The sequence below is a fragment of the Mastigoproctus giganteus genome, chromosome 5 (genome assembly GCF_048544385.1).
Source record: "Mastigoproctus giganteus isolate SK-2022 chromosome 5, ASM4854438v1, whole genome shotgun sequence".
Lineage (NCBI taxonomy): Eukaryota > Metazoa > Arthropoda > Arachnida > Uropygi > Thelyphonidae > Mastigoproctus > Mastigoproctus giganteus.
The window spans coordinates 7,816,839-7,832,287 of NC_143579.1; the positions used below are offsets into that span (position 1 = coordinate 7,816,839).

Genomic DNA, 15,449 nt, shown 5'->3' on the forward strand with positions numbered 1-15,449 from the left:
AATGGTCAGACCACACCTAGAGTACTGTATACAGGTCTGGAGGCCTCATTTCAAGAAGGATGTAGAGATGCTGGAACGAGTACCGAGAAGGGCAAGAAGATTAGTGAATGGAACAAAGGGGTGCTCTTACGAAGAAAGGCTTAAGTTTTACAAATTACAGTGTCTGGAGACTAGGCACCGGCGAGGTGACTGATAGAGGTGTATAAGGGATTGAATGGTTTGAGCATGCTCAATGCTGATGGGATTCTTCCTCTTGCTCAGAATAATCACCTGAGAGTGCATAAATTCAAATTGAGAAAAGATGTAGGATAGACGTGAGCAAATTTGCCTTTAGCCAGCGGGTGGTTGGTTGGTGGAATAGACTTCCATCCCTTGTCATGGAAGTTGATAGCCTAAATAAGTTTAAGGCTCAGTTGGACAGATATTTCGAACGAACAGAGGGGTGAAATGGAAGTGGTTATTTTTTATTTATTTATTTTTTTTTTTTTGCCTGATGCTGCATAAGCTTGTTTTCTTGCATCAAATGCCTCTACTAATGCTAATGCTAAAAGGATTCTTCAGCTTCTATGCCTGTCTTCGATGACACTCCGATTTCTAGCCAGTAATCATATATCTCTATTCACCATCATAATCATATATCTCTATTCATCATCATAATCATATATCTCTATTCATCATCATAATCATATATATGTCTATTGAGGTTTACAAATAATGCTTCCTCTACATCTAAAAAATTGGGTTTTTCTCTTTTGCTGTCAGCGTTACTTTTCTTACAATCAGCTATTTTCTCTGTACAAATCGAAAATCCAACTTACCATGGTATATTGTTCCCACATCTGGGATGATGTTCCCAAAACCTTTCTCAGGCTTCTACATTCTATTCTAAAGAGGCCAGTGAGGTTAATTAATTACTCATCTCTAACAAAGCCTCTTAAATTTACCCCAGGGACTCACATCTGGTGAGTATGGGCTTGGCACACCAAGGGTCCTGAGCCAGATATCATCATTCATGGTGATTCCCTTTGACTTTTGACTCTCTCTCTCTCTCTCTCTCTCTCACTCTCAGGGTAACTCAGGTATTTTTTTTTTTTTTTTGGCTGGTGCAGCAGAAGCCCCAGGCTTCCTTGCACCATGTAGCTAATAATAATAATAATAAACTCTCTCTCACTCATAGATGTTCTGTTTCTGCTGCATGCATTTTCTATAGATACTTCTATGGGCTTTTTCTTCTGAATTGGCTTCTGTAATTCTACAAACATAGGGGACGAGATTCTACAAAAAAGTGAACAAGATTAACTCGGTGTGGGTGAATTTTTTATGGCTCAAGCAAATAGAGAAGTTTTTCTTAAATTTTTACCATTTTATTGGCTAAATTGGCATATTAATTTATTATAATACTTCCAATAAGTTCCAATACTTCCAATACTAAGAGGTGGCAAATGAAGTTTAACATTGACAAATGTAAAGTACTACACATGGGAAACAGCAACCCCAGAGCAACGTATCAACTCTGTGGTACTACACTGACAGTGGTAGAGAATGAAAGGGACTTGGGGGTGGTTGTGCAGGCAGATATGAAGTTCTCTGAGCAGTGCAGACGGGCTGCAAGAGTAGCTCATGGAGTATTGTCAATGATATACAGGAATTTTTCCAGCAGGGATAAGGAGGTGATTATTCCATTGTATAAGGCAATGGTCAGGCCACACCTAGAGTACTTTATACAGGTCTGGAGGCCTCATTTCAAGAAGGATGTAGAGCTGCTGGAACGAGTACAGAGAAGGGCAACAAGATTAGTGAATGGAACAAAGGGGTGCTCTTACGAAGAAAGGCTTAAGTTTTGCAAATTACAGTGTCTGGAGACTAGGCACCAGCGAGGTGATCTGATAGAGGTGTATAAAGCCTTGAATGGTTTGAGCATGCTCAATGCTGATGGGATTCTTCCTCTAGCTCAGAAAAATCACCTGAGAGGGCATAAATTCAAATTGAGGAAAGACAGATGTAGGATAGACGTGCGGAAATTTGCCTTTAGCCAGCGGGTGGTTGGTTGGTGGAACAGACTTCCATCCCTTGTGGTGGAGGTTGACAGCCTAAATAAGTTTAAGGCTCAGCTGGACAGGTATTTTGAACGAACAGAGGGGTGAAGTGGAAGTGGGTTTTTTTTTTTTTTTTTTTTTGGCTGATGCTGCATAAGCTTGCTTTCTTGCATCAAATGCCTCTGCTAATGCTAATACTTAGTTTATTTTGAACTTATATAGAGATTTTATAGGTTATTACTTAGTATCGGTAAAATTTGTACCATTTGAAACTTGCCGCCATCGTGTAGTATCAATATGGAATAGCATTACGTATATCTCGAACTTGTTAGTGTAAGGCATAATGTAAAACTAGCATTAGCATTAGTAAAGGCACATAATGCAAGAGAGCAAGCTTATATAGCATCAGCCAAAAAAAAAAAAAAACCTTCTCATTTCACCCATCCACTTGCTCCAAATGTTTGTTTAGTTCTGTCTTGAATTTATTTAACCTATCAACTTCTATGTATAAGTATAGTGCGAGAGCATCAATAATACATAGCTAAATCTGAATGAACAGAATATTAGCAAAGCGGCATCGTTTTAAGTTATATCTCATATTGTGAATACTTTCATAACGAGCTGCCATGATATTGCACTACTTCGAATAACTAACGCTTCACCTGAGGAGAAGACTATAATGTTACTTATTCACAAATGGATACCATCACCCAGATGGCACCATTTCAGGGCTATTTTGTATTTGTGTGGGATAATAACTCGACTATCCAGTTGTCCCTATTAGACTTAGAAAAGCAGAAAAGGTAGACGGAAAGTAATAGTAGGAATGGAAGAGGAAAAGAAACGGTGTAGAAGAATGAAAGGGACAGTAACTCCTTCAACTCACACCGTTTCAGGGCTATTTTGTATTTGTGTGGGATAATAACTTGACTATCCACTTGTCCCTATTAGACTTAGAAAAGCAAAAAGGTAGAGGGAAAGTAATAGTAGGAGTGGAAGAGGAAAAGAAACGGTGTAGAAGAATGAAAGGGACAGTAACTCCTTCAACTCACACCACTCACCAAAAACTCCTCGAATAGGCAACATTTCCCCAGTGGAGAAGACTGTTGTTACCTATTCTTGGAAACTCTGGACATCATCAGGCTCCCCCTGGTGCCATTTCAGGGCTATTTGGCCCTTCTTCGGTGGGTGGGTATGTACCCAAGTGATGCAATAATGGCAAAACAGTTATGAAGTATAACTCCACGATATGAGAGATGCCTGATGGTGTATGATGTATTTAGACTATAAAGCGTTTAGGGCGTAAGCCACAAGCTATGGAAAAGTCTAGACTATGTATAAGTATAGTGCGAGAGCATCAATAATACATAGCCAAATCTGAATGAACAGAATATTAGCAAAGCGGCATCGTTTTAAGTTATATCTCATATTGTGAATACTTTCACGAGCTTCCATGATATTGCACTTTGAATAAGTAATGCTTCACCTGAGGAAAAGACTAATGTTACTTATTCTCAGATGGATACCACCACCACCACCACCCAGATGGCACCGTTTCAGGGCCAAATAGCCTTCTTAGTCTAGACTTTTCCATAGCTTGAGGTTTACACCCTAAACACTTTATAGTCTTATAACCTATCAACTTCTACAATGACAGATGGAAGTACGTTCCAGCAATCACCCACCAGCTGGCTAAAGGCAAACTTCTGTATAGCTATCTTACAACTGTCTCTCCTCAATTTGAATTTATGCCCTCATAGGTGATTATTCTGAGAAAGAGGAAGAATCCCATCAACATTCAGCATGGTCAAACCATTCAGGGCTTTATACACCTCAATGAGATCAGCTCGCAGGTGCCTAGTCTTCAGACTCTGTAATTTGCAAAACTTAAGCCTTTCTTCGTAAGAGCAACCCTTTGTTCTATTCACTAATCTTATTACCCTTCTCTGTACTTGCTCCACCAGCTCTACATTCTTCTTAAAATGAGTCCTCCAAATTCCTGCATATCATTGACAAGACACTATGAGCTACCCTTGCAGACAATCAGCACTGCTCAGAAAACTTCATATCTGCCTACACAATTAATTACCCCAAGGTCCTTTTCATTCTCTACCACTGCCAGTGTAGTACCACACATTTGATACTTTACTCTGGGGTTACTGCTTCCCATATGCAGTACTTGACATTTGTCAATGTTAAACTTCAGTTGCCACCTCTCAGGCCATCTGCTCAACTTTTCTAGATCTTGTTGCAGCAGCGTATTGTCATTAGTGTCATTAATAACCATGCTGACCTTCGTATCATCTGCAAACTTGGACATTAAGCCTGATATACTATCATCAATATCATTAATAAATACAGAAAACAATAGACCCAACACTGAACTCTGGGGGACTCCACTAATAATATTAGTCCACGAAAAGAGCAGCGTCCATTGATTACCACTCTTTGTCTTCTCCCATTCAACCATCCCTTTATCCCTAGCAGCATGCCTCCAATGCCACACTGCTCCAATTTATACAGCAGTCTTCTATGTGGAACCGTATCAACAGCCATCCTAAGATCCAAATAAAAAGTAAAGTAAAGTGCAGCCATTATCAACCCACTGCAACATGGAAGCCTCCTCAACAATTCATGCTGAGGGAAATGGACCATAATCAGCCACACTGGTCCAGTGCGGGTTGGCAGATCGACCATATTCAGCAGTCAGGGGCTTGAACCCCGGTCTACTCAAAGAGCGTGTGCTACTGCACTCCCGCTCCTGCCCACTCGGCTACGGAGGCCGATATCAAAATTATTCTTTGCATTCAGTTCATTTGTGACCACATCATAGAATTCAATCAAATTGGTCAGACAAGGCTTCCCCTTAACAAACTCATACTGTGTCCGAGCTATAATTGAAGTCTTGTCTAGATGATCCTGCAGTGCTTCTTTAACCAGTGCTGCCATTAATTTTCCTGGAACAGAAGTTAAACTGATAGTTTTGTAATTGCTGGTGTCGCCCTTTGATCCTCCTTTGTGAATTGTGGTCACATTTGCACATCTCCATTCTGTGGGTACCTCCCCAGAGTCCAAGGAAGCTCTGATAATTATGGCTAAGGGTTTGCTTTTACTTCCTTTGCTGCCTCCTTTAATATAACTGGATAGATTCTATCCACCCCAGGTGCCTTTCTTATGTTTATCTTCAACAATTTCTCCTCCACTTTGCTCTCAGTTATCACAAAATCACTTAGCTCCTTATTAGTTTGATAAACTTCTGACATTCCCCTCCTTAAATAACTCTTGTGTGAATGTAGATGCAGAATACTCATTCAGGTTATCAACTACTTCAGCAGGATTATCAGTAGTTGAACCATCTATGTTAAATGGACCAATCTGATTCATTCCCTTCCTTTTAGAGTTTATATAAGTAAAGAACTCGTTGTTGTTTTTCTTTGAATCCTTTGCCAAAGATTTCTCGTAATCTGATTTTGCCTGCCTAATTTCCTTTGTGACTTGGTTATAGACCAGCTTACATCTATCATAGGCTTCCGTGTCACCTGTTAAATTGTGTGTACCATGCATTTTTCTTCTCTGCCTCATGTCTGACATCCATTTAGGCCTAAAACTTGAAAAATATTTTTTAGTTGGTATGAAAAGCCTAGTAGCTTCCAAGGTTAATTCTTTGAATGCTTCCCATTTTGAATTTGCTGTTGGTAACATCATCAGTTGGTCCCACCATTTAGTATTTAAATACAGTCTCTGATCACCATAGTCACCTTTACGAAAGCAAAAACCCTTCCCGTTTACTCCTGATGGTAGTTACCTGTTTGAGGAAAACCCACTTCAGCACACTGTCACCTAGTGGTTCCTTTATCTGCAGATTCTTCATGCATGAAGAATCACTACTGATAATCAGATCAAGAGTATTATCCCCCTCTAGTTGACTCCCGAACATTCTGCTGTAGAAACAGTCATCCAATAAATCCACAAAAGCCTTGCTAGTGTGTGAGTGACCAACCGATGAATTCCAGTCAGTATCTGGAAAATTACAATCCCCATTATAAGACATTATAAGATTTACTGGCCCACTCTATTTCTCTGTACAGTTGTTTATTATATTCATCAGAGTCATTAGGGCCGACCGGGCTAGCCAGGTGAGTAAAGTGCCTGCCTGGCAACCCAAAGGTCGCGGGTTCGAATTCCGCCTCGGGCTTGGATCAAAGTACTGCAAAAAAAACCTTGGGAAGTGCACTATGGCCACAGCAGCCAATGCGCCAACAACTACAAAAAAAAAAAAAAAAAAAAAAAAAAGAGAGTCATTAGGCCTGTAACACACTGCTACTCTCAATTTTGCTTTCCTATTGCTTATGTCACACTAAACTGACTCGACACTGCACTGTCCAGGCGTGTTGACTGGCTGTAATGCCTTGGATTTTATGTGTTTCTTAACTAATAGCATAACCCCTCCTCCATTCCTATCCTGTCTATACTTCCTATACACATTGTACTCCCCAAATTCCAGTTCTAGATTCATTATATTTGTGTGACACCAAGTCTCTGTTATCCCAAAAATATGTGCCTTTGTTATTTTGACCAACACCTCAAATTCATCAAATTTATTTACTAAACTTCTAGCATTGGTGTACACAGAAGTATACATGCACCTGTTGTTATTCTTAGATAACCTAACACGGCCCATATATATTTACTTGTGCCGCAATGACTCCTTATCCTTAGCAGAGATAAGGAGGTGATTATCCCCTTGTATAAGGCGATGGTCAGGCCACACCTTGAGTACTGTATACAGGTCTGGAGGCCTCGTTTTAAGAAGGATGTAGAGCTGTTGGAATGAGTAGAGAGAAGGGCAACAAGGTTAGTGAATTGAACAAAGGGTTGCTCTTATGAAGAAAGGCTAAGTTTTCCAGATTAGTGTCTAGAGACTATGCACGTGCGAGCTGATCTGATTTTGGTGTATAAAGCCTTGAATGGTTTGAGCATGCTCAGTGCTGATGGAATTCTTCCTCTTGCTCAGAATAATCACCTGAGAGGGTATAAATTCAAATTGAGGAAAGACAGTTGTAGGATAAATGTGCGGAAGTTTGCCTTTAGCCAGCGTGTAGTTGATTGATGGAACAGACTTCCATCTTTTGTTGTGGAAGTTGATAGCCTAAATAAATTTAAGTCTGAGCTGGACAGGTATTTGGAACGAACGGAGGGATGAAATTGGAGTGGTTTTTTTTTTTTTCTTGGCTGATGTTGCATAAGTTTGCTTTCTTGCATCGTATGCCTCTACTATTGCCTCCCAGCAGTCTCTGGAATCCCCTGCACCTTGTTTTCCAGGCTTCTGCTCATTGCAATAGAAGCAGCACAAGAATCACTTTAACCTCTGCCAGTGGCTACTGTTAATCTATTAGCCCGTGTATCTCCCTAATCTAGCAGTTATCGAGGCAGTAAACACTGCCTCGATGGCATCAGCAAATATTCTTGCACCATTTATATTTAAGTGTATCCGATCCCTGTAAAAGCATTCTCTCCTGTTAACAAGCACAGACCAGGCCGAGAAAAATTCTACCCCTTGAGCCGTGCACTATCTCTCCAGGGCTGAATTGATCCACAAGGCTCTTATCATATACTCCCTCCTATCGTGTCTGGACAGAATTGCAGACACTTTCAAATTCAACCGTAACTCACGGCTTTTTTTCAACATTTGCATGTACTTGTTAAGTAATTCCGCTGGTCTCCTACTCTTAATATCATTAGTGCCAATGTGTACAACAATTTAACCCCAGGGGCTCACATCTGGTTAGTATGGGCTTGGCACACCCGGGTCTTGAGCTGGATATCATCATTCTTCTTTTTCTTGGTGATTCCTAGCTACTTTTGACTCTCTCTGTCTCTCTCTCTCAGGGTAATTCAGAATTTTTTTTTTTTTTTTGCCTGGTTCAGCATAAGGCTCAGGCTTTCTTGCACCATAAGGCTAATAATAATAATATCACATTGCTTTCTTGCATCATGTGCTGCTACTAATGCTAATGCTTCCTCTTCCAAACCAGTTTGAACTCTTGCTGCAACCGGTCAACATCCTTTTACTGTCCAACTTCAAACTCACAGAACCAACTTTTCTTCTTCCTCATTTGTTCATTTATCTTCCTTTTCTGGACAACCTGCCTTCATAGGTATGTCCTGAAAATTGCAGTCTACAGAAATTTAGACTAATAATAACAAGTATCTTCTTTCATCTTCTCATACTTCAACCCATGCATGGTACTAATACCTATGGGATCTAATACCTCTTGTGCTTGGAGTTCTCATGGAAAAAATAAAACAAAAAATATGTTTGCGCAGAGAGGACGCCGTGTCCTTGCCGGTGTCATTGTGAAGGAACTTGAACCTCTAAGAGAGAGTTCACTGAATATGGTTAGGATCAGGATGTAAAGTTTTTCACTATTCTTCTGTTCTGTGGCAAGTTTAATTAAAATTATATTTTTTTTTCAATTGAAGTTTTATGGAATGTTTCTAATTGAGCATTATTTTGGATTTATTGTAGATATTTTAAAATGGCAGAAGAAGAAGAAATGAAGTATTGTTCCAATTGGTAAGTTTTCCTAAATGTAAATTCCACTTTTATAAAAAAAAAAAAAAAAAAAAAAAACTGTGTATAAATTAGTGTTTCTATTGTAGTTTTAACAGAATAATAATTTACTAAATGCTGAATCTTTTTACATTCTTAGTATTTTATATACTGAAGATAGTGATACTGTGTTTTAGAATAACTAATTGTATTTGTGTTTACTTACATTAGAATGAGGTAAGGAATCATCATCATACATTGCCATTTTTCACCACCTCTTCAATGTTGTTTCTAAACTTAAAATAGAATTAGTGTTAATCAGAGAAAGTTATGTAGTTAGTTACAGACTTAATTTTGCAACAGCCAAAAAAAAAAAACTCTCGACCTCATTCAATTGAACCATTAAGGGAAATTTTGAGGGCGTATTCCTGCACTCGAGGGAAATTTCTTGGATTGGAGAAGTGCCAATATATTGAGGTTACATGAAGGTGATTGTAAGAGTGTAGTGGGTAAGTGCTGACTAGTCGGTAATATCACAGGGTGTCGTGTCACAGACGTTCTGTCAGATATGCCAAGTTGTGCTTGTGAAGTCTAAAATGCTGATGGGAACCGACATTCTGGTGACACTCACATCCAGTGGACATAATATTGGTGAAGTTTGGTCAGTCTGTGGCAGCCAAATCCTCTGCTTGCATCTTCATGGTGGTGGGACTTTTAGTAACCGTGGGTATAACCCCCATGTTTAAGTCCTGAAATACGGCAACCTAGCACTCTGTGGGCAACCACCATAAGCAGGGTTTGAGGTGGGGGCCCACACCTCAAGGAGGAATGCTGCCCTTCTGTGTTACCAGGCAATACTAGGTGGCAGATGACTCTCATCAACTAGTGCAATACCACCACTTTGCTTATTGGAGGCTTGAAGTGGCAGAACCCATGCTTAGTCTGCTGAGCAAAGCTCCGATAAACCCTCCCCATCTTTTCCATCATGCAGTATGATTGATGTCATTTGAGGATTATGATGAACATCATGGCAAGATCCGATCTTTCTTATATTTCAAGGGTACAGCTCTAAAACGGTGTTTGCAGGCTGGCCGTTAGGTAGTACACAAGACCGAACCTATTGTTAACACTACGAGGCTTCCGGATTAGTTAGCATATAATCCGAGTAGTGTATATTGTCCAGACTCCGAGTAGTGCGTATTGTCGTGGCCACATTATATCAAGGTGCTGTGTATATTCTTACCATGTTTATGTCATATCCAAAAATTGTATTACTTCATACAGCATCTCCCCCCCCCCCCCCCACACACACACTTTTTCTTATTCATTCAACTTCCATTTTCTTGAACAGCCTTCCCTCATAAATATTTCCTGATAATTACAATATACGTAAGTTCAAGTTTAATATCAACAAATATCTTCTTTTGTCATCTCAACCTACAACCCGTGCTCGATACTAAGTATTATAGGTTATAATATCACTCGTGTTTGGGGTTTTCATAAACTAGTGACTAGTCAACCTACTTTCAGTGACTGGGGGAAATCATGGAAACAATGAACAGAAGTGCAGCACAAGATCATTTAGGTAGAAATGTAACTCTGATATCAAAATATTTAACCAACCTGGTTAACTATTTTGACAGTCGCTCTTGATCTGGATGTAGAAAATAATTTTATTTTAACATGGTTTATTTGGATTTTAGCAAAGCATTTGACTCAGTCCCACATGAGCAATTAATATATAAGCTAGAGCATGTGGGAATTGTGGGGAAAAATCCTGAGATTGCAGGGTGGCTGCTGGGTGGAGGCACTGAGCTGCAATTAATGGTTATTCTTCAGATTCCACTAATGTAAGAAGTGGGATTCCCAAATATTGATACCGGGACTACTTTTGTTTATGATTTTTTAAAATGATTTTGACGACAGTATCATCATCATCATCATCTTCTTCTTCAGCCATTGTCGATCCACTGCTGGATGAAGGCCTCATCATGTTTCCAGTAACTGCAATCATGCTTTCTGTTGCCATCATACACCAGCAAATTTCACAATTTCTTCATTCCACCTCATCTTTGGTCTTTTCCTTGGGCATTTAGAGTCAGTTGGTATCCATTCCAAAATTCATTTGGTCCATCTACCATCAGTCCTTGATAGAGGTGTATTGCTATAAAAAAAAAAAAAGTACCAGAATGCTCTTTCTCCAGAAGACTATATGATAACACCACATTGACTGTACAGTAACTGAATCAGACTTCTGACTCATGATTCATAGAACAACCAGTTCTAGCAGCATTCACAAGCATCACAGTATATCTCATTCGTTGGATCTCTTTATCTAACACATTGTACGTTAGTAACAAACTTTCAAGTTTCATTGCGAAATTTATATTTTTGTTTTTAAATAAATTTTTAAAGAAATCTATTTATTTTAAAGATTACTATTAATATATATTTTTAGTAGCAATGGATAAAATAGATTTCTCCCTCCCCTTTGATTATGCCATTGTTTCATAATATTAGGTGTATAAATTTAATGATTTTCTATTATGACATTTAGAAAAAAGTACCAGAAAGTACTTTTTTTTTTGTTCCAGTGTGTTCCGGCCCGAATACACCACTGGTCCTTGGGAGTCATTGCGATACAAGGAAACATGGGTTGTGTTAGAGTAGCTAAGAATAGGAAATAAATTCATCAAATTTATTTACCAAACTCAACACCAATGTTGAGTTTGGTAAATAAATTTGATGAATTTGAGGTGTTGGTCAAAACATCAAAGGCAGATATTGTTGGGATATCAGAGATGTGGTGTCACACAGATATAAGGAATGCATAACTGGAATTTGAAGAGTACAATGTGTACAGGAACGATAGACAGGATAGGAAGGAAAGAGTGGTTATGCTATTAGTTAAGAAACACTCAAAATTGAAGGAAGTACAGCCAGTCGACATCGCTGGACAGTGCAGTATCGAGTCAGTTTGGTGTGACATAAGCACTGGGAAATCAAAATTGAGAGTAGGAGTGTGTTATAGGCCTAATGACTCTGATGAGTATTATAAAAAACTGTACAGGGAAATAGAGTGGGCCAGTAAATCAGAGAGTCTTATAATGGGGGATTTTAATTTCTCAGATATTGACTGGAATTTGTGGTTTGGTCACTCACACACTAGCAAGGCTATTGTGGATTTATTGGATGATTGTTTTCTATATCAGCATGTTCGGGAGGCAACTAGAGGGAATAATACTCTTGATCTGATTATCAGTAGTGATTCTTCATGCATTAAGAATCTGCAGAAAAGGAACCACTAGGTGGCAGTGATCACAGTGTGCTGAAGTGGGATTTACTTAAATTAACTACCATCAAGGGTAAAGGGAAGGGTTTTTGCTTGCGTAAAAGCGACTATGGAGGTCTGAGACAGTATTTAATTCTCTACAGTGGGAAAAACTGATGATGATGTTACCAACAGCAAATTCAAAATGGGAACCATTCAAAGAATTAATCTTGGAAGCTACTAGGCTTTACATACCAACTAAGAAATATTGTTCAAGGTTTAGGCCTAAATAGATGTCAGATTAACTAATGGGACATGTGTCAGAGAAAAAAATGCATGGGATACATATAAATTAATAGGTGACATGGAAGCCTACGATAGATATAAACTGGTCTGTAACCAAGTCACAAAGGAGGCTAGGCAGGCAAAGGCAGATCATGAGAAATCTTTAGCGAAGGATGCAAAGAAAATTAGCTACGAGTTCTTTACGTATTTAAATTCTAGAAGGAAGGGGATGAATCAGATTGGTCCACTGGATATTGATGATTCAACGGTTGAGGATCCTGCTCAGGTGGCTAACAAACTAAACGAGTATTTTGCATCTACATTCACACATGAGGAGTTATTCAGGGAGGGGAATGCCAGATGTGAACTAAACTCTGGCAGTGAGCTATATAATTTTGTAATAACTGAGAGTAAAGTGGAGGAGAAATTGTTGAAGATAAACATAAGAAAGGCATCTGGGGTGGATGGGATCTATCCAGTTATATTAAAGGAGGTAGCAAAGGAAGTAAGCAAACCCTTAGCCATAATTATGAGAGCTTCCTTGGACTAAGGGGAGGTACCCATAGACTGGAGATGTGCAAATGTGATCCCAATTCACAAAGGGCCGACCGGGCTAGCCGGGTGGGTAAAGTGCCTGCCTGGCAACCAAAGGTCGCAGGTTCGAATCCCGCCTCGGGCTTGGATCAAAGTACTGCAAAAAACCTTGGGAGGTGCACTATGGCCACAGAAGCCGATGCGCCAATAACTACAAAAAAAAAAAAAAAAAAAATTCACAAAGGAGGATCAAAGGCCAACACAAGTAATTATAGACTTGTTAGTTTAACTTCTGTTCCAGGGAAATTAATGGAGCCACTGGTTAAAGAAGTACTGCAGGATCATCTAGACAAGACTTCAGTTATAGCTCGGACACAGCATGGGGAAGTCTTGTCTGACCAATTTCAATGGATACTATGATGTGGCCACATAGCAACTGGATGCAGGGAATAACTTTGATATCATATATTTGGATCTCAGAAAGGCTTTTGATACTGTTGCACATGAAGACTACTGCACAAATTGGAGCAGTGCAGCATTGGAGGCATATTTCTGCTATGGATAAAGGAATGGTTGAGTTGAAGAAGACAGAGTGGTTAATAGACTGCTCTTCATGGACTAATGTTATTAGTGGAGACCCTGCGGGTACAGTTTTGGGTCCATTGTTGTTTTCTGTATTTATAAATGATATTGATGATGGTATATCAGGCTTAATGTCCAAGTTTGCAGATGATACAAAGGTTGGCAGGGTTGTTAATGACAGTACGCTGCTGCAACAGGATCTAGAAAAGTTGAGCAGATGGGCTGAGAGGTGGCAAATGAAGTTTAACATTGACAAATGTAAAGTACTACCTATGGGAAGCAGTAACTCCAGAGTAACGTATCAACCCTGTGGTACTACACTGATAGTGGTAGAGAATGTAAAGGATGTGTGGGTAATTGTGCATGCAGATACAAAGTTTTCTGAGCAGTGTAGACGGTCTGCATGTCATGGTGTCTTGTCAATGATATACAGGAATTTTTCTAGCAGGGATAAGGAGGCAATTATCCCCTTGATAAGGCGATGGTCAGGCCACACCTTGAGTACTATATACAGGTCTGTAGGCCTAATTTTTAGGAGGATGTAGAGCTGTTGGAACGAGTACAGAGAAGGGCAACAAGATTAGTGAATGGAACAAAGGGTTGCTCTTACGAAGAAAGGCTTAAGTTTTGCAGATTACTGTGTTTGGAGTCTAGGCACCTGCAAGGTGATATGATTGAGGTGTATAAAGCCTTGAATGGTTTGAGCATGCTCAATGCTGATGAGATTCTTCCTTTTGCTCAGAATAATCACTTGAGAGGGCATAAATTCAAATTGAGGAAAGACAGATGTAGGATAGATGTGCGGAAGTTTGCCTTTAGCCAGCGGGTAATTGATTGGTGGAACAGACATCCATCCTTTTTTTTTTTGTGGAAGTTGATAGCCTAAATAAATTTAAGGCTGAGCTGGACAGGTATTTGGAACTAATGAAGGGGGTGAAATCGGAGGGTTTTTTGATTGATGCTGCATATGCTAGCTTTCTTGCATCGTATGCCTCTACTAATGCTAATTAGACCTACCTATTTCCATTTTAAGTGCTTTGTTCTTTCAGTGGTGTCACAGACCTTGGTTTGTTGACAAATCCATGCATGTGTTTTTCAGTCTCTTTTAGTTATGTTCAAAATTCGGCACTCCATACTTCGTGTGACCTTCAATCTTTGTAAAGCTTCATCTTGCAACATCCATGTTTCACAACCATATATTAGGACATGAGGATACATTGATCAAAAACCTTTCATTTGAGACAGAGTAGCATGTTTGACTTGAAAACTATATTAAGCTTTCCAGATGCTTGCCATCCTAGTCTTATGCACCGTTGAATTTCCATCATGATGTTTCCATCTGTTGAAATTTCTTGTTCTAGTTCTTCTTCTAGTTCTTGTGCAGCCCATGATTTTCTTTGGTCTGGGAAATTTGTTGAACATAACCTCTGTGTGTTTTTTTGATATTCATTTTCAAACCAAAGTTCTTGCCTCTCTACTGCAGTTCTTCAATGTTTTGCTGCAATTCTTCCTGATCATTGGCAAAGAGAATGATATCATCTGCAAATCATAAATGATTTAGGTAGTCTCCATTTATCTTGAGTCCTTCATTATCCCAATTTAGCTTGCAAAAATTTATAAGCAGGCAGAAAATAGTTTTGGGGAGATTGTATCTCCTGGTCTGTCTCTTTTTTTTTCTATGTTGATCTGAACTTTATCTTTGTTGACCCATATTGATGCAGTCACCTTTTCATATATTGATTGGAGAATGTTGATGTAAACTCTGTCTACACCTTGGGTTGATTGGGGCATTGATTATTGCTTGTTTTGTGACTGCGTCAACAAAACAAGACAGTCAAGGAGATTGTGTCTCGTTGTCTGTCTCTTTTTTCTATTTTGATCTGAATTTTATCTTTGTTGACCCGTATTGATGTGCCGACCAGGCTAGCCGAGTGGGTAAAGTACCTGCCCGGCAACCCAAAGGTCGTGGGTTCGATTCCCGCCTCGGGCTTGGATCAAAGTACTGCAAAAACCTTGGGAGGTGCAATATAGCCACAGAAGCCGATGCGCCAACAACTACCAAATCAAAAAAAAAAAAAAAAACCCGTATTGATGCAGTTACTTTTCATATATTGATGTAAACTCTGTCTACACCTTGGGTTGATTGGGGGATTGATTATTGCTTGTTTTGTGACTGAGTCAAATGCTT

At 39.4% G+C, this 15,449-nt stretch overlaps 1 protein-coding gene across 2 annotated transcripts in view; it reads left to right on the forward strand.

Moving 5' to 3' along the window:
* The window catches only part of LOC150085151 (uncharacterized), a 274,128-nt gene that overhangs the window by 36,957 nt on the left and 221,722 nt on the right, over positions 1 to 15,449 (forward strand). For both annotated transcript variants that reach the window (XM_090373050.1, XM_090373051.1), the window contains exon 2: positions 8,566 to 8,613. In XM_090373050.1, coding sequence (XP_090229176.1) covers positions 8,576 to 8,613 — 38 coding nt within the window. In that variant the 5' untranslated portion in view covers positions 8,566 to 8,575. The remainder of the gene's footprint in view (positions 1 to 8,565; positions 8,614 to 15,449) is intronic.